Below are 20,422 nucleotides of genomic sequence, written 5' to 3' on the forward strand. Positions count from 1 at the left end.
CTGAAAAACCAGATATAAAGTCACTAATAATATGATTTAATGGTTTATCTCTTTCGACCAATAATTACAAAATTGATGTGATGTGGTCAGAGTGAAGTGACAATGACACTTGCAAAGTTTGGTGTCATTATGCAAAAGCATTGTAGAGATACAGCCTCAACAGTGCTATTTCCCTACCTACTCTAGCCTGTGCTACACTGAGCAATGTACACGGTCTCAGAATTTCAGGCACTTGTTGCGCTTACTCGACTCTTCATGACCAATCAATTCGTGTACCCCCAAGTTGTAAGTCGCTTTGGATAAAAGCGTCTGCTAAATGCATAAATGTAAATGTTAATGTTAATGTAATGCAAATGCTATATGACAACAGTTATGTCTATCGACACGAAAGCAATAACTTTTAGTCGGCACGGTCTGAAGATGATAAGATTAGATTTTGGTGAAAATCGGACAAACGGTCCAGGACGAGTTAGACAGGAAGTTTGGCCAAATATGGCAAAATTGTTATCTATGTTCTCGGCATGACCCAAGGAATGTATTAAGACCAGATCATTATAATAAGCTGATTTAATCAAAAGTTATAAGCATTTTTGGAAATTTTGTTTTAACTTTTGACCACAAGGTGGTGCTGCACCTTCAGGGCATGGTGCCGAAAACACATACCAAGTTTGTGACTAATAACTTTTTGTCGACCCTGTCTGAAGATGATCTGGCTCGATTTTCGTGAAAATCGGAGCAACAGCCTAGGAGGAGGTAAAAAAGTGGGGTTTTCTGAACTTTTCAGTTTTCATGACGGAAAATGGCGACATAGGGTGCAATCGAGTCGTCTTGAGCCAAGTAATGCTTATGGTTCAAAAGTTATTAGCACAAACATAAGTCAAACTTTGGACAGTTGGTGGAGCTAGAGGGATCGAGTTAGAGACTCCAAATTTGCTATGGTTAAGGCCTGTACATACCGGGGCGAATATCGCGCGCACTTATCGCCAGCGTTTCTCGTGCAGTTTTTCGGCGCGTCTTGAGTGTTCACACCCAAGCGATTTTCACTGGCACTGCGCCGAGTGAACGTGCACATTCAGTCGATGCGCTCCCGGTACACAAGATGGTGCTGCGGCACTTTAAGCCTCTGACACTCGCTTGTCACACAGAAGGAGAAGAGAGACAGTATTTACGTGCTTGCCAAAACCATAGACATATTATGTATATGGACAAAACCATTCACACACTTTTTGCTAACTGGCAAGCAGCATTAGCAGTTCATCTTCTTCTTTGTCTACTTACTACTTCTTCGTCGTATCAATGTGTGCTCGGCAAGACCGTTTTGTGCTTGAGCGCCACCAAGTCGTGTTTTACTGTCACTTCAGCAGCTCCAGGCACGTGAACAAAAACGCAGATCTCATTGGTCGGCCAGTTTTTTACGCGCCGCGTCAAAATAAAAAAACGAACCCGAGGCGTTTTTAAAAAAAATGACGCTTTTACGCCTGGCGTTTTGCGTGTCGGTGTGAACACCCACATTGGCGCCCATTGTTTAGTCCCGAGGCGTTAAACGTCGGCGATAAACGCGTGCGAAAATCGTCCCGGTGTGAACAGGCCTTTACAGTTCAGACTGTAATTTGATAACTATCCCACAAGCGGTTCTATGGGCTGCCATAGAATCCCAGAGCGGAAGAATAATAATCAGAAGAACGCCAACGATTACAATAGGTGCTTACGCACCTTCGGTGCTTGGCCCCTAATTAGTCTGCGCATGATTAGTCCCAAGCAAGGCTGAAATCAACCACAGAGCTACTGATCATTTATTCACTCTACATCTCACCCCCATCTTGTTTCACAAGTTTGCCTGCCAAAACATTCTTAATAGTTAATGGTACACAAATTTGGCTTTCTGTCCTCAAAGGAGACTCGAACCCAAGGCTCGGCGTGAGCGGCGAGCTCAACCCCCTATAACGGAATTATGTAGAGGGAGAATGAGAGAAATAGAGGAGGAGATGGGGACGTGGAGGGATACTGGAAGAATTGTTGCTGATAATATGATTGACAGGACTGAATGATTAGGCTTCTCCTGAACCTACATTTGGAACTTCATTCAAATACATTCCTGGATCATTACTTGAATCGGCATCATTACCTGACGAATGCTGATGTGATTTGCTTTTGATATTAGTGTCAAAGTGAAAGTGCACATAATGAGCACTGGCCTAAATAGTTATAAGGAAGCTGGTGTCCATGGAACACACCCGCGCACTGGTATGCCTTCCTGTTTGGCTGCAGAGATGACCTGCTCGAACCTCTGCAAACTCTCCTCTATGGAGCAGTTGATGTTCTTCCTGCTAAAAGTCTCTGAGGCGGAACCAAACACTGCCACTTCAGTAGCTCCTGCTGCAACCTTTAACAGGAAACATTTAATCAAGTTTGTGCTTATAGATGTTGGTTTGTGAGTACAACTTGCTTGATTAGCAAGGAAAGCAATTAACAGAAATGGGCTAAACATTTACAAATAAATGGTACAAGATGCAAAGGTTGCTCACTTATGCAAGGTAAAGGGGCAGTGGACGCTTAGGCAGAGCGCATGCATAAATAAAGTGGTTTATTATACACGAAAAACATCATTGACCTGGCATGGAAGATAAATTGGAAATGTCACTTGTAAATAGATGTAAATGATGCAAATATTTACTTACAGCTGCCTGGAAGCCCTGAATATTGGGAGTCAGAACAGGGTATCTTACATCAGGAGACCTTTTAATCCCTTTCAACACTGCACTGTGGTCTGCCATCTGAAAATCAAGCCAACAAGAATTTATGCTCAAACTTTATCCCACAAATGCAGTTTTTGAACACGTTCCTGAGGATTACAGCTGCACATTATTACCTGAGCTACCCACTTTGAAGACACAAAGCTAGTGGCTTCGATCACAGGCAGACCGGTCTGAGAGAGCATGTCTATCAGCTGGATTTTGACTTCTGTCGGCACTATTTCCTGCAGAAACACAATCGTACAAAAGTCTTATGCTTCTATGAACACATCCAGGGAGCGTGCACATCTGTGAGCCACAAAAGCACTGTGCTATTGAGATTAATAATTTATTTGCCACTACCACTGAATGAATAGTTTTCCAGTGAATATATACAATAAGACAGTACCTACTAAATTCAAACCAGGCTCAATTGAAAAACATGCCTGTGGCAACATTTCTGCAAAATTATATTTCATTGTTTTTTGTCCATTCACAACACTTTTTTACAGTGAAATGACCATTGTGTGATGCCATAAGCAATAATTCTCACTTTTAACTAGTTGCTTATTAGCTTGAATATTATTAGTATATTGGCGGTTTATTAGTACTTATGACCTTATTCTACATCCCTTAATCCAACTCAGTACCTCAACTTAAACACTTACTTACTAATTATTAATAAGCAGTAAATTAGGTGTTTATTGAGGCAAAAGTCATAGTTAATAGTGAATATGTGTTCCTAGTGTACTAAAGTGTTACAGCGTGTTATTTTTTATAAGTGCACATACAAGTATATATATATTATGTTGGATGTATACCATTCACAGCAGTTTAGAAATTAAATGTTAATGCATCGCAACATACATTATCGCAACCTACATTAAACCCTACATTCTGAAGATACTATATTGGCATCTAAGGTTCCATAAAGAAACTTTAACATCTATAGATCCTTTCCAGTGCACAAAAACCTCTTTAATGTGTAAAGATGGTCTTTAAACTAACCCTGTGGGCTTCTTCGCGGTCAAAAGTGACCAAAGCCTTAAAATGTAACTATTTTTTCCCCCCAGGAAAACCGATGTAACACATTTTTGTTCAATAATATTTATTTATGTCAATCATTTTTGCCTGCGAAGGAGCCAAGTGTGACTTTTTTTTTGTTGACCCTTTAACATATCCAAATCATCTCCTTGATTTTTTCTGTGTTCACATTGCTAATGGGACAAAAGTCACCAAGTGTCATCCCATTCTGATGAAGCAAAAAAAAAAAAAAAAAGTACAAATTTTCAGTCAATTTTGACCGAAGAGGCCCAGAGGGAGAAGATATGTTGACTGAAAGGTTCTTTGTGTTACAAAAAAATGGTTCTTCTAAATCATCGTTGTGAAAAACATTTTGGACCCTTTAGTTTTAAGAGTGTACACTAACTCTAACCGATGGCTAATGTGAGAGAAAAACATATTTTCTAAAGCAACCATGCAATTTTAGCTTTGAGCTCTTTTATGGAGACTTTATGAGACTCAGACCCGAGTGATCCGCATGTCTGTACCAGGTGAGCTACTGAGCATACTGAGTTTACTATATACTAAATTTCTAGCATATGTGATACAAATGTCAAAAGCTATTTGTTTAAAAATCATTGCATTATGGTAAAAGTGACGATGACATCACTGTTTTCTGCAGAGCTGCTTTATAGATTAAATGAACTAATTTAATGTTTGATGAGCTTTACAACGGAACTGAATCAACACTGAACTGACTTCAGCTGTACAGTGACACTTATTAAGCGCTATATTAATAAAGGCGACTTGACTTGACTCTTTGTTTCTCTGAATGGCTTTTATAATAAATAAGCTTTTTACTTTGAATGCAAATTTGGTTTGTTGGGAAAATAAGCATTTTAAATTAATATTTAATCAAAATGTAAGGTTTTTTATGACTTCTATATATAAAAACATCCAGTTTTCCATAGCTCTTAAATCTTTTTTTTTTTTTCAATCTAAACTTTTGAAGTGGGGGAACAATGCCATTTGGCATAAATAACGCACCTGGTAAAAGCACCATTTTGTAAAAGTGAATAAATATGTGTCAGAATAATTAAAATTTAATTAATGAGTTATCTGGTGGTAGTACATCATGTTTCCTGTGTTTTGTGTTCACCGATGTCTTTATTGTTTCACAACCGCTCAATATATTTATGCCTTTGGGTTTCAGTTCAGTTTTTTCTTTAATTTGAAAGGAGAATGCTAACAATACACATAATACCACACATGCTACAAGCATTTTAGAATTGTGAAATCTCTACCTTCTCATTTTGAAGCCCATCTCTTGGTCCGACCTCCACAATTTTGACATGAAGTGGAAGCTTAGGCAGTTCAGAACACTGTGAATTGAAAAACAATGAGGAAGGAAGGACCATATAACAATTTCACAGAGCTGTGCGGAAAATCTGAGAGGTGGATTAAGACACATCCTCTGTGCAGTGCTGTCAAATGGTGCATACAACTTCATGTTTTGAAGCTGCTCTTTAAATTCATGCCAGGTCATTTATGACATAATGTGCTTTGGAAACAAGCCTTTCCTGACTTCCAATGATAAAACCAAAGCTTAGCATTTGAATTCAGGGAGTAGCATTACCAAGGGCCAATACTTTGTTCATAGAAGATTTGAACGGCTATAAAATCTCAGCCTCTTGATACTGAAATGCTCACTTTGAGGAACTGCACATAGTTTCTTTGGGGGCGAGTTTGATTTAATTGTGCTGTCACGGAGGGAGGAAATGTATGTGTGAAAGGAACGATAACAAACTACTTTTTAAGAAGTTTCTGACAGTGTGCACTGGGTAGGCGGAGGAGGACTGATGCGGTTTGTCCTGTTATCACCCCAGGCCTGCAGTTAGGATAGCCTATTAAATTCACTCGTAAATCAAACTCGCTCTATTTTAACTCACTGCTCAAGCCAGAAATACAGGCTCCTCTAGAGATAGATCAAGTATTTTCTTCTTATCAACGAAATAAATTAGACCAGGAAACTTTAGCTGTGTTTTGTCTTTGTATTTAAAAAACATTTCTGACCTGCATTTTCAAGTGGAACTTTCAAGCCTAAGAAGTGAAATGGCCGTGTCTTTTTTATATTGGTCTAATCGAAAATCATGGGTTTGTGGTTTAAACCCGTTTTGTACAGTTTGAAATTAAATAACACTCCCTAGTAAAAAAAACCTATTATTTTTAAATAGAAATTTCGCTTGACTCCAGAGTGTTGATGGAAGAACACATACTGGCTAGAATACACATATAGTTTTTATTTGGTTAGTTATTATTTTTTGTCAGTACATAACAGAAAATATTATGTGTAACGGAGGCCAGCTAGTAGCTGTGCAAGTAAACCTCACTCCTCTGATCTCAAGAGATGCTCTAGCAACTGACGCAAGGGGTTGCAGCCTTTAGCCTCCTTGTTAGATTGTCTGACTCTCATGCTGGCGGACCCAGGTTCGAGTCCCGCTTGGAGTGGGCGGTTTGAACAGGAGGGGTTACAGATGCATATCAAAAAGGCATTGCAATAAACATTAACCCTCTGAATTCTGAGCTCTTTTGGGGCTCTTTAGAAGTTTTGACATGCTCTGACATTTGTGCTATTTTCAGTTGCTTATAAACACACTCTCTAAAAAAAAAAAGGTTCTACATGGCACCAAAAATAGTTCTTGGCTCGTAATCATAGGGGAACCTTTTTTAGTGCTATATAGCACCATTTTTGGTGCTTCAGTGGTTCTTCAGCGGTTCTTCAGAGGTTCTTCACCGGTTCTTCAGAGGTTCTTCACCGGTTCTTTGACTAAGGTGCTATATAGCACCTCTGAAGAACCACTGAAGCACCAAAATTGGTGCTATATAGCACTAAAAAAGGTTCCCCTATGATTACGAGACTTTTTTTTTAGAGTGCATTAATGGCAAAAGTATAATTACACTGTATTCAGCACAAACTGGGCTAGCATAATATCTGAGCAACATGTATGTACATGCTTGTATTTTTGAGAGAATAATGTTTATGCATGATTTTTTTTAAACAAAAAAATTTGTTTTAAAATTAAGTCTTCAAAACAAACAATAGATATGTGTTCACAAGCCCTTTGAATAATGTGTGCATTTGCCTAGAGTTTTTGCTTCAAAATTATGTGAGAATCATTGAGCCTACTCATTCACATAAAACAATATATTCCTTTACATTTTGAAAAAACACTTTTTCTTTACTCAGGCCTTATGCGATTAGGCGTGAACAAACCATGAATAATAATGTAATCAGTCCTGAGAAACAAAAGACCTGCATAATAATGAGCAGCATAATAAATGAGCTTCGGGTAGGACTACTAGATTTTAGGTTTAATCGATATTTACAGTAACAGTAAAAAAAAAAAAAGTTTTCTGTAAGCTGAATTATCTGACAAAAAAGAAACGGAAATGTTTTTGAAAGAAGCGCTAAAATATTGTGACACTGAACCCAATTCGATATTCAATAAATACAAATAACTGAATAATTGGTAATGATGAATGTTATAAGTAAAATATTTGGGATTTAAAACAACATAAATGCAATGCAATTATGATTTCAAATAGTATAGTGTGACTTTAGGTTGATTGAGACACTTTTTCCCAGTCATTTCAATGGCAAACATTTTCTGAATCATTTGATTTTGTAAACTATCATACACACAATACTCAAATATCAACAATTTGTTTTTATTGTGACTGTACACAATTTTTTTTTTAAACTTAACAGATTATAATGATGTATAACACTTGCCTGAACAATAAAAAACGACAGAGTTATTTCAGTCTCTTTGGCACTGATAAGAAAAAAAGCCAGCCGATCGTGCCGGTGCGACCGCCGACTCAAGGGGGTTAAGGTCTTTCAAAGAAAATATTCCTGTCTTTATTTACAGTAAGTACACTAAATCAATCATTGAGTAACAAATTGATTTTAGTTTTATTGTATAATTGTATTGTATTTATTTATAAGTGAAAATTCTTCCATATTATAGCTAATTTAGTTTTTGTTTATGGTGAAATACAGTAACAGTGTAGGCCCAGATGCATCCTTCGCAACCTTTGATATCCCACAATCCTGTGCGTCCCATTCTGTGACAGTTGAGCAAGAAAAGAAAGATGGCATCCGAAAGTTGCATTTGCTGGTCAGCTTGTGCATAAATGTACGTTTTTGACCAACATTTTCCACTTCTGATGTCATTCCTTGTGAGAAATTACTACTGTAGTAATTAAATATTTGTTTTGGTTCTCTCCAAAGCTCTCTCTATTTTGCTGTAGATCATTAAAACGTTACACTGCCTCAGAAGGCTGTCTGAAATCAGTTTCGTGAGGTGCCTTCATGCACAAACACTGCCTTACAAGCCATTGTCTGACAAGGCAGCGAGGCAACAAGTCACTTCCTAGGTTTTCGGGCGCAGCCACTATGTTGCTGTCTGGGGTGTAATGTACATTCGATTAATGTAATTCTCTAAAAATCTGAACCAGTCGAGTACTCTAAACTGATTTAGGATGTTTACACATACAGTAGATGGTCTTATTATTGGGAGATATGAGGGTCTGTAGCTCTACCATTGGAAAACAGCGTAACGGTAATTTGGATCAAGTGTGCCTTGATAACCAATCAAGAGTTTAAGTAAGTATCAGTTACACGGGACCGGAACTCTGACATCTTTAGGGTTCAGCGCCATAGAGAAACAATGGAAGATCCAAACCTCTCATCGGTTTGATGGTGTTTATGCTACAAAATAGGTAAAACAATGTGTCTGGGAAACTGTAACACTGATTCCAGCTATCCTGAGATGATTTTCTGGTGGTCATACTCTCATTAAGTTACGATTTAAGTCCATGCTAATGTACAAACCTAAATAACTAACTGTTCTCACGTCATGTAACAGTGTACATTAGGTCAAAAGCACATAAACGAAGGTCTACATTTCAGTGCCTCTCCATATTAAACTGGTTAAATGTAAATTAATTTAATCTGCAGTATATGAACAGTGTTGATCCAGGATGTTGTCATCTGCGATCGTGACGACCGTATGAAGCTTCTCCCACTTGCATTGTGGTCTGTAAACCCTCGCTTCTCTTAGTGTAAAATCTAAAAATTGATAAATCCAAACAAATGTTTTAGAGTAAACATGTTGAAGATTCGATAAAGAGCTGTCGATAAATTAAATTATAGTTATTTCCTCAAAAAAGCTGTTTATCCAGCATATTGAAACCTCTCCTCCATTGACATTGATTAAAAGACATCCTCTTTTCTCCTTCTGTAGCATTAGCCGGCACTACGCTTGTTTGGCTATAAAGGGCCCTGTCCCAAATGGCACACTTCATATGCACTTTCAGACTTGTGGACTTACAATTGCTGCCACGTGCGCATGTCTGTTAAGTCCATGAGACCGTAGCGTGTCCCACTTGTCATTTTAGGTGTCAGATAGGCTCGCCTGAGTGCGGACTCAGACTCGAAGGAAGACTGCTTGTGTTTAGGGAGCCATTTGGGGAAGGGCTAAGGTTGCAGGCTTGCCTTCAATTAGCTTTGGTTGACATATAGTACGCTCTAAGCTTTACTTACGCTCTACTGATTACGCCACTGAAGACGTTACAAATCGTGCATATTTTTTAATCTTGACCCAACAAGGCATTGTTAGGCGGAGCTAGTGCACATAGCATTTTCCAACAAGGCACGCTATTTGCACTCGGTGTAAATAGACACACATTTTTTTTCTGTAGTATGTTTACAGATGAGAAAAGGGGGAGACTTGGAAAAAACTTGATAGTGTTTAATGTACAATTAAGCGTTTTCTTAGGCTGAGGATGGATACTTAAAGAATATGTCATTGCTCCTTAGAGCAAGTGTGGACTTAGCATTTAGTATTCTAACACAGTATGTGCTATTTGCTTGTAAACAGCCAGATAGCTAATCGAATTAATGAAATCCTGCTTGGGGACTTTATCAAATCACTCTGAGAGTACTTAATTCGGTCACCTAAAAATAACTTCATTTAATGACAAATGACAAATTATGATTATTTTAATCATGTAAATCCAACTGGACGATGACATCACTGTTTTCTGCAGAACTGTTTTCTAGATGAAATGAACTAATTTAATGATTGATGAGTGATTGATATATAATAAATATCCTCTTTACTTAGTATGAATGTACATTTTGGTCATTGGGAATTATTGGGGGGGTGGGGGGGGGGTTCAATCCCAGATGAATCCTGTAAAAGATTTCTATGTAAAGACCTGCCTGTTTGCTGTAGCTCTCAAATCTCATTTGCAAGTGCGTTTTAAAATTTGTAACTTCTGATGTGGGAAACAATGCCATTTGGCATAAATAACGCACCTGGTACTACTTGTTTAAAAGCACCATTTTATAAAAATCTTAAATTTCAGTCACAAATGATGCACATAATGCGTAAGGACAGTTGTATACTCTGCCTAACACCTCTGTGTTTCATGAGAGTTGGATTATTTTCATTGTGAAGTTACGCGACTGCTTTGCTATATTTCCATGTATAAATCTGGCACATGCAAAAACAGACCCCCACCTTCTCTTCCCACAGGAGCCGTGGCAACCAAGGATGATCCCGCAAGAAAGTCTCATAGCTCAGGCAGTGCTTGACCGCAGTAGAAACGTTACCCATCCGGCTAGCACGACCCGCTAGCCCGGCGTTGTTCCCGGATGACACCTGTAGTGATCAGAGCGCGTATGCGCTTCTATACACTGTTTCACGAGCCGGAGGAGCCCGACAGCATCGCTTCAAAGGGCACGGAATGACTCAGCTGTTACCATGGTAGCAGCATCCCTGCCTGCACACAGTGATGTAGGGAGGGGGAGGGAAGACGCAGGCTGAAGACATTAGACAGCATTTTGTTAGCTTTAGACTGACAGCTCCACGTGAAGTACGAGACCCGCTGGGATTCTCGGCTCTACAATAAGACTAACCACAAGCTGCTTATTTTACTGCCCTTGGCTCCCCTCCCCAGCGGAAATCTACAGCTTCGGGGAAATACGCTGCCGTGATTGATCTCCTGTGACTGAGGCAGCTCATGCTTTTCAATGGCCGGCCGTGGCACTCTTGCCAATGTCAACTGTGCTCTGTTATAAAATCTCTCTGTAAAGCCGGGCAGCAATTTACTTGTGAAAGAGCCATTCTTCCTGGCCCAGGTGCTTACAATAGAGAGGTTTAAGGAAGCTCTTGTGCTGAACTCTTCCTCAGTAGGATGCTGGTGTGTCGTGAGAGGGTCTGGCCTCTCTCTCACGGGGGGGAAATGCAACTGGTGCATTTATTATGTATCAGCATTTCTCGCATGGCAGAGGCTGATAAATCATAAAGAATATCAAAACGTGTTCTGGGTTCCAACACTTTTTGGAAAATGAATTGCCATGACTTTTCCATGACCTCTGAAGTCACTTCATTATATATATATAATTATTTTGATTTTCACAAATGAGTAAACCAAAACATGAGTAAACTGTGACCTGTAAACCAGTTCAAAGACTTACTATGTTTGCAGTTTTATGCTGAACAAGAGTAAGTAAGCAAGTAAGCAAACTCAACTTAGTTGCATTAAATGTGCACTTGTGTACTTTAAATATTTTAGTTTTTTAACTGCAGATAACTCGACAGATCATATAATATTATGAAACCTAAGGTGTACCTAAAGAGAGAACACTTTCATGACTATTTCTCAACAGTAATGTTCTCTATTTCTCTTTAGTGATGTCTAATTAAACGCTTTAAATCATTGCTTTGGAAAAGTACACTTATTTTGATTTGTTGACTAACATACTAAAGCACACGTCCTTCCTTATAATTTGAACTGTAGTGTTAAACATTTAACATTTAAAGTTAATGTATTTCAAATGTACTAAATTGCGACTTAAATGCATAATCACAAATATATGTAAATTAGTGCCGTCAATCAATCAAAAACATTTTTCTGTGATTAATCGCGATTAAAACACTTTTTAATGTAAGTTTTAATATTTTATAATGCAATAATTTCAGTAAATCTCCAAATTAATGTAGAAACAACATAAAGACAGTACATTTTAAGTGTTTGTTGTATTGGCATCTTTTTATGAAGGCCAGTATCACTGATACTGATGTCTCTATGAAACAGATTTAACATTTATAATATAATTTAATTTAAGTGAACTTAAAACAATCCTCACATAAACCCATAATAAATGTCATATTAATTTCCTCACAACTGTTTAAGTTAATTTAAGATGTTATTTAACTCATTTAAGACTGCTCTTATGAGGATACTCGACAAAACTGACATTTTGGAATAATTGTTCCCTTTCAAAAGCTACACTCAATGCTGCATAAGCTTATGCAAATGGGGATGCCTTTGACATAACAAGCTGTGAAAATAGTGTGAAAACAAGTCAATGAAATTGACCCGGGAGGTATTTATAGCCTCGGCTGGTGACGTCATAGGCGCACCTGCTGCACGAGGCTATAAATAGATGAGCTTCAGCTGGAGCAAACCAGGTCTTTTTGTTTTCAGACCAACTCTGTGTTATGGTGTGTTACAAAGTCTCTGAAAAAAAAAAAAAAAATTCTCTCTCTCTTTCAAGACTCAACTCGAGATCTTTGTTAGGAGTTAGTTTTCAACATGGCAGTGTGCAGATTTCTCTCTCTTTCTCATCTCTGTTACAAAGAAACATTAGTGGAAAGAGTTCTAGTTAAATCTGATCAGTTGGAAACGAGTCAGCAGAGTAAAACGTTGTATATCCATGTTCTCTTTCAAATAACAGAACTGGATGCACACGTTTATTGCTGTGTGTGTTTGGGGAAGAGCATGCGGTCGCTGCATTGAGTCAGACGAGTGCGAGCATTGCAAGCCTTTGCAGTTAGAATGCTTTATGCTCGTCTGGGCTACTTTCAGTCCGCACCAGTTTTCGGAGCTCTCGAATGGGTTTGTTGACGAGCAAGAGACGGGTCCGTCCCTTTCGCATGCTCGCTCAACAAATGCATGTTTCCCCGCGTGATCCCGAATTATTTTATATGGAATATATATTTAAAATATATATTGTATATGATTTATATAAGAATTATAAATATAAGGGGACAGGCTGGTGCTGCGCTGCACACAATGGCTGTCTTGCAGGCATATCAGGCTGACCTTCTGAAGGATTTGAGTGGTTCATTTGGTGACTCAGTTAACTCTGTAGTGGCCAGATTTAAAGGAGTGGAAGAAACATGAGGAAGTGTTCACTCAGTTTCTTCCTCAATGCACTCAAGGGGAGGGGCTGTCAGCCACATAACCTCTCTTCGGTCCTTCAAGATTTAGGGGGGTAATAAGCAGAGTGTGGCGAGTCGCGCTCTCCCTCGTAAAGACTGGAGACCGGCTCGTCATCCTCAACAACCTCCCAAGGCAGACCTCGGGACTGTCATCAATATAAGAAGTCCGGTGGTCTGGTGCCCAGTCTGCCCCCACGGGACAGGGCATGTCAAACATTTGCTTGCCCCACCCCGTTATCCTCAAAACCACTCCATCCCCGCCGCCTCTGGTGATTCGGGGGGGCAGTGGTTTCCAGTGAAATGTTAGACGTTCAGTGTTTAAATCCTGCTATCATCCAGGACATAGAACGTCTTACATCCCCTCAACAGGAAGTGTTAAAATTGTCACTCTCAGAGTCTCAGGCAGCGTGTGAACTTCTGCCAGGCGTTTCTGCGTGGGTGTTAAGCACAGTAAAAATTAGTAAACTAATTTATTTGTCGTCCTCCGTGTTTGAACAGCGTGGTCTCCACTTCCGTGAAGGCGGAGTTGGCGTTCGTACTGTCACAAGTGACAGCAGTTACTTCCTGGTCCCCAGTAGGGTGGGGGGGTGTCCAATCTTAGATCTTCGAGTCTTAAACCGTGAAGCAGGTAAAGTACTCAAGGTTAAGATGTTACAGTGAAGGCGGTCGTGTCGCATATTCAACATTGTGATTGGATTCGGCACAATTGATCCGAAGGACGCATGTATTCGCATATAAAGACTGCCACAACACAGGAAGTTCCTGAGTTTCGCTCTTGGGGGCAAAAGCTTACCAATTTCGGGTCTTCCATTCGGCTAGCCTTGTAACCGCACGTATACGAAATGTATGGATGTATTACCGGCTCCATTGGGATTCCGGGGCATTCAAATTTTGAATTACAGAGGCGATTGTTAAAATTAGCACAATCACATGAGATGGTGCTTCAACACAGTGTGTTAGCTCATCTAGTTTCTCTAGGGTTGAGACTCAACACCAAGAAAAGTGTTCTTTCTCCTGCCCAGAGAACGACTTATATAGGGTTTGTTCGGTTTTTGGTCACCAAGGTGGCTTGAATCAAGACCATTCAGTATTCCCTGAGCAAAGTCAGGCTAGACCAAGATCTTACTGAGCACCAGAGTGTTAGGTCTAATGGCATCAGCATCCACGGGTTTCCCTTTGGGGTTGTTGCACATAGACCGTTTCAGTTGTGGCTCAAAGCCAGAGGGCTTAGGGCCAATCCTCAGGCAAATAAAGTGGCGCGCCATGTGGCTTCGTACACTAACTATGTGGTTCAGACCCCGGTTTTTGCCTTGGGTCCCACTCTAGGCGTACCTTGTCGTCGCAAGTTGCTAACGACGGACGCTTCCCTGACGGGCTGGGGTGCGGCCTTGAGTGGTCGTCCAGCCCAACGGGAATGGGAGGGTCATCAACTAAGTTGGCACATTAACTGCCTCGAGTTGACGGCTGTATTTTTGGCCCTGAAATACTTTCTCCCCCAATTGAGGGGCTGTCATGTCCTAGTGCGGGTGGACAGTACAGCTAAATATCTCATATATAATCACCAGGGGGGTCTGTGCTCACGCTATAAGAATAGCGAGACAGATTTTTCTCTGGGCTAAGAACAAGTTCCTGTCACTCGAGCAGTGTACATTCAAGGGCGGTTGAATGTGGGAGCAGATTTACTGTCCAGACAGAGTTACAGATGGGGGGGTGGAAACTCCACCCAGAAGTAGTCAAGCAGATCTGGATCAGATTTTACAGAGCTGACCACAGGGATTGGACCTCTTCGCCTCTTCTCAGACAGCGCAATGTCCCTGCTTCTCTCTGTCACCCAGCCCCGCTGGGTCTGGATGTGATGGTTCATACATGGCCCAAAATGCGTCTGTATGCCCTCCTTCCAGTCGCTCTGCTCCTGGGAGTTCTAGCCAGGGTTCGCCAACAAGGGTCTTGCTTCTTATCGATAGCGCTGCGTTGGTCGAACAGGGTTTGGTTCTCGGAGATAGTGTCTCTCCTCAACGGCTCGCCTTGGGCGATTCCGGCGAAGAGAGGGACCTTCTGTCTCAGGCAGAGGGCACGATATTCCATTCCAGGCCCGACCTGTGGAACCTTCATGTTTGGCCCCTGAAGGGCACCAACTGAGGGACACGGGGCTTTCGCCTGCAGTTATTGAGACCATCCTAAGTGCTAGAGCTTCCTCCACTCGGAAAGTTTATGCTAATAAATGGGGTGTCTTTGAAAGGTGGTGTACGACACAATGTAGATTCAGTCAACTGCCAGGTTACTTCAGTTCTGGATTTTCTGCAAGAAAAGTTGTCATCAGGCACCTGCCCCTCCACTCTCAGGGTTCATGTGGCCGCTCTTTCGGCTTGCCATGGCTTGGTGGATGGGGTGCCGTTAGGGAGTCATCCTCTACTCGCTCGCTTCATTCGTGAGGTAGGCGGTTGAGGCCACCTGTTAGAACCAAGATCCCTTCATGGGACTTAGCTTTAGTCCTCGAGGGTCTGGTTGAGACCCCTTTGAAACATTAGCTTGCCCCTCCACTCAGGGTTTATGTGGCCGCTCTTTTGGCTTGCCATGCCCTGGTGGATGGGGTGCCGCTTGGGAGGCATCTTCTGCCTGCTCACTTTGTTGTGCCAGGCAGTTGTGGCCTCCATTAAGAGCCAAGATCCCTTCATGGGACTTAGTTTTAGCCCTCGAGGGTCTGGTTGAGACCCCCTTTGAACCTCTAGAATCAGCGTCTGACAAACTTCTGACTCTAAAGATGTTTTTTCTTATGGCTATAACTTCTCTGTAAAGAATTGGGGACATGCAGGCTCTGTCAATATCGCCATTCTGCTTAGATTTTGCCCCAGGTTTGGTGAAATTGATTTTGCATCCCCACCCTGACTACCTGCCCATGGTTCCTTTGTCGACTGTACATTCTGTCACTCTTGAAACCTTCTGCCCTCTGCTGTTCACAACGCCGGATCAGGAGAAACTTCATAGACTGTGTCCAGTCCATGCTCTTCAGGCCTACGTCCACCGCACTAGCCAGTGGCGTAAGTCAGAGCAACTCTTTGTTTGCCATGGGGGCCGTAACAGAGGTTCTGCCTCCACCAAACAATGTCACATTGGGTCAGGGATGCTACTGCTCTTGCCTATGAGGCGCGCGGTCAAGCTTCGCCTATAGGATTAAGGGCTCACTCCACCAGGGGAGTCGCCTCTTCTACTGTGTTAGCAAGGGGTGCTCCCTTACAAAGTGTTTGTGATGCGGCAGGTTGGTCCTCTCCGCACACATTCATAAGACTTTATAGCTTGGATGCTCATGCCACTCCGGGCTCTCATGTCCTTGAGTCGATATCACAGGCTAATGCCGAGGCTTCTTGCGTTCTTGTGCACACCTACACAACCGTAAGGGGTCCAGGCACCATCAAGCACGGCGGCGTGGGTATTCTCGTTCCCATTTGCATAAGCTTATGCAGCATTGAGTGTAGCTTTTGAAAGGGAACACTTGGGGTTACTTGACTGTAACCCTGTTCCCTGATAAAGCGGAACGAGATGCTGCATTGCTAGGCCGTGCTGATGATGCTTCAGGACTGGTCTTCAAACAAAGAAGATCTGGTTTGCTCCAGCTGAAGCTCATCTATTTATAGCCTCGTGCAACAGGTGCGCCTATGACGTCACCAGCCGAGGCTATAAATACCTCCCGGGTCAATTTCATTGACGTGTTTTCACACTATTTTCACAGCTGGTTATGTCAAAGACATCCCCATTTGCATAAGCTTAAGCAGCATCTCGTTCCGCTTTATCAGGGAACAGGGTTACAGTCAAGTAACCCCAAGTGTTCAGGTTATTGTTCGTTCAAGGGTGAAAGAGAACTCAATTCTGGTGCGCTGTCTGTGAGCATGATACTGGCGCGCATCTTTCTGTGTGCATGTCACATAGACAGGACATTCACAGACAGTGCATTCTCTTTTGTCTTTTCGCGCTTGAATAAAAAGGTTTAAAAGCATTTGCATGAATAAGATTATGACCATATAATGTAATGCTAGCCAAAGGATGACAGAAAAAATGGATGCTGCGTTGATTGCGTTAAATATTTTTAATGCGTTAAACAAACAAAAAAAAAGGATTGAATGCATTAACGCATTAACGTTGACAGCACTAATTTAAATATACAACATAAAAATTTTATAAATGCTTGTCGGTACATTTTGTACACTTTATACAGAAATCTAGACCTACCTAAGTAGGTGCACAAATTCAGTTTGCAGTGAAGTGCATTATGTTATACTATTTCGGTAATAAGGACTCTTTTGAAAAAAAAAAGTTAAACTGTACTTCTTTTACACATGTGGTTTGGGTATGGTTACACAACAATGATGTACTAAAAACTGAAAAGTTTTTCCTTTGCATTTTTTGCATACAGACGACGCTATTGTGAACGATTCCCATTCAAACGGATCCACGAAAACAATAAAAAACGCTGTATTATTCAGGCCAGTAGATGGCATTGTCACGTGCCTATAGAGTGAACACGTATTAAGCATGCGCATGACATTACCGTTTTCAGACTCCCTAATGGAATCTGAAATCGGACATCTTTGCTCATAGACATTCAGTTATTTTGATGTTCACCAAAACGATATTCGTTCAAATGGATCCACGAAAACGACAAAAAACACTGTATTATGAACACCAGGCCAGTAGATGGCGAAGTCACGCACCTATAAACTGAACACGTAATATGCATGCCCATAACGTCCCCACTTTCACTAATTCACGTTTTTGTAGTTGACAAAGAGACGATAACGATATCTTGCACTTTGAAATGCGCAAAATGCATAAAAAGTTTGTTTTTGTTGAAAACGGTGTTGTGTAAACAGCCCCTTTCAGTGTCCCAATCAGCTGTCTCAGCAATATTTGCTTGGCCAATGATATGAGTTTGGGGCGGTGCAATCTGTTTGTCTGACCAATAGCAGAAGAGGGCAATGATGAGATGCCTGAATTACACAATTCCCCTTTAGGATTTGATTATTTTCCACAAACTGGAAATCACAAAAGGTAAAGCCAAATTGCATACAAGGACAAACCATTAATCTACATATATAGTCTACATACTAATTTGTACAGACTTTCCTATATATCCATGAAAGTATGTAATCCAGCAGGGCCAGGGATTGCCGGGAACATTCTATGTCGGGGTGTGTATGATTCAGAATTGCCCCCAGCTGGAGTTTGCTGCATTAGATCTGTGTCCCCACCGAACCATTTAGCGTTTCCTTTCCTTGAATGCTCTCTAACTAAAAGGACAAAAAGTGGACATTCATCTTGACAAATACCAGCTGTCGGGGTTTACTTCAAAGAGGTGAGCTACACCTTCAGGGCATCCTGGATAATGTAAAGTAACACAGCGCAGGTGAGCGAGTGTGGGGGCTTTCTGAACTTCTTTTATCATTCCAAACGTGGTCTTGTAAACATTTAGCCAGTGAGCATGACAGCAGGATGAAATGTTAAATAAAGCACAATTTCATTAGCCATTACCTGAAAGCATGGGTTACTTTGGCCGTACCAGATGTTCGTCTCTTTTTACCTTATTCTTCTTGCAATTGTAGATGATTTAGAAGCAGACTACTATGCGATGGGCTGCGTTTTGCAAAAACAAATCCTGCTGGGTTAGCTTCGGGCCTCTCGTGAATTAACCTTTGCCTCTGTGAACTTAAATAGGTAAAATATTTATGCTTTGCTGTCTCTTGTAGAGTAATCACTAATGGACTATCTATGGGGCGCGCCGTGTGTTTTCCCCGCGGGCCAGTAGATTTGTGGGCTGGCTGTAGACACCGAATTTAGATACAAAGTAAATATGTAAAGATTTTAAAGGGATAAAAGGTCAGACATCATCAGGCTAGGCCATTGAAGCCACAGTAGCGGATCCGAAATGTTCTACACGCACTTTACCACACATTTGTGGCAGTTTTACGGGATTGTAAGGTTTGAATTTATGGACATTTTATTGCTTTTGTACAATTTAAAGTTGTACTATGTTGGATCCATATTAAAGGACATGGATTTTTTTATGTTTTAATATGTTTCTTGAGGTTCACTTATAATGTTAATCAACTTTTTTGCAAAAAAAAAAAAAAAAAAACCATGCGAAAAAAACAACATTATTTTCTACCCTCATTCTGACTCTGAAATTATCAGTTTTTAAGGCTCGGCTCCTTTAAGGCTTGTCAGTAAACGGCCACAGTTATGATTGGCTAATGTCACTGCACAGGAAACCGTATCAACAGCCACTCACTATTGCAGTGAGTAGTCTGCGTCTGAAATCGCATACTCTCTTGAGTAGGTACTTATTTTAAATACGTAATTACTTCACGACCACTAAAAAAGTATGTTCTATATAGTATGAGTATGATTGTCATCCGGATGCACTATATCCACCATGTTGTCATTATCATGTGACCTATCAGCTTGCATCACGTCACTTCCATTCATAAATCTTCTCCCGTGGCCTCATGGGATAGTAAAGTGTCCATCGTATGAGAAGTATTAGGTCACCTGGGTATTTTTGCCTACTCTTTAATAAGTACTGTCAACTCAGACATACTTCTTTTGTCACATACAGTTGTTCACCTACTATATAGATTCCAGATGCAGCCTAAGTGTTTTGAAAACATTGTCTATATAAAATCATCATTAAAGCTTTATGAAATCATTTACTTGTGGTTTGTGGTCCAACACAGTCGGCTGCTTCATCTTTCAACAAAAGTCACTTTGCAAACTCTCCATTTCATTGAGCCTCCTTGACTAAACAAAATGCTCCAAACAAACATACAAACCTCTGACGTGATGCTGTGTTGTGCCAAATTCTGTCCCCCTGCCAGATTATTACCCCCCTAGTATTAGTAGGTTTAGGAGTAGGTGTGGGGGAGGGGTTAGGATTAGGGGTGGGTTTAGGATTAGGCAATCAGGTAGCGACTTCAACGAGGGGGGTAATAATTTGGCAGGGGGTCGAAATTTGGCACAACACCGGGACACCATTAAAATAAAACATCCACTTGTTTCCGACACTGGGATCCTTCTGAAGACGCATCACAGCAAACGTTCTTTCACTCTTCCATTTGTCCCATTGTTGACAGACTCCAGCGAATGGAGTATGTCAGAAACTGAATACACATCTGTATACTGATTTGCTTTTGAAGTGACGCTCACATTCAGTGTAGGCAAATGTCAGCCGTTATGCAACTGAACGCCAGTGGGCGGGGCCTATGATGCAATAGAACTATTCACTGATGTCTTGCTCTTGACCAAGTGTACCACACAAGTCCTGAAAAATGAAGCCAAAGCATCTTGATCGCCCCCAGGTAGCTGGATGGAGTATAGGTCATAAATCCCGCCCTCTTCATG

General features: G+C 41.0%; 1 protein-coding gene across 1 annotated transcript in view; it reads right to left on the bottom strand.

Annotated features, from left to right (window-relative positions):
- Positions 1-10,420, bottom strand: part of hmgcll1 (3-hydroxymethyl-3-methylglutaryl-CoA lyase like 1) — a gene marked incomplete at both ends in the record, with an annotated part of 44,199 nt that extends 33,779 nt beyond the window's left edge. The window contains 5 exons of the mRNA XM_079843541.1: positions 2,235-2,383; positions 2,679-2,774; positions 2,870-2,977; positions 5,039-5,116; positions 10,325-10,420. Coding sequence (XP_079699667.1) covers positions 2,235-2,383; positions 2,679-2,774; positions 2,870-2,977; positions 5,039-5,116; positions 10,325-10,420 — 527 coding nt within the window. The remainder of the gene's footprint in view (positions 1-2,234; positions 2,384-2,678; positions 2,775-2,869; positions 2,978-5,038; positions 5,117-10,324) is intronic.
- Positions 10,421-20,422: the final 10,002 nt, after the last annotated feature.

The sequence above is a fragment of the Gobio gobio genome (assembly GCF_949357685.1).
Source record: "Gobio gobio genome assembly, chromosome: 18".
Classification (NCBI taxonomy): Eukaryota; Metazoa; Chordata; class Actinopteri; order Cypriniformes; family Gobionidae; genus Gobio; species Gobio gobio.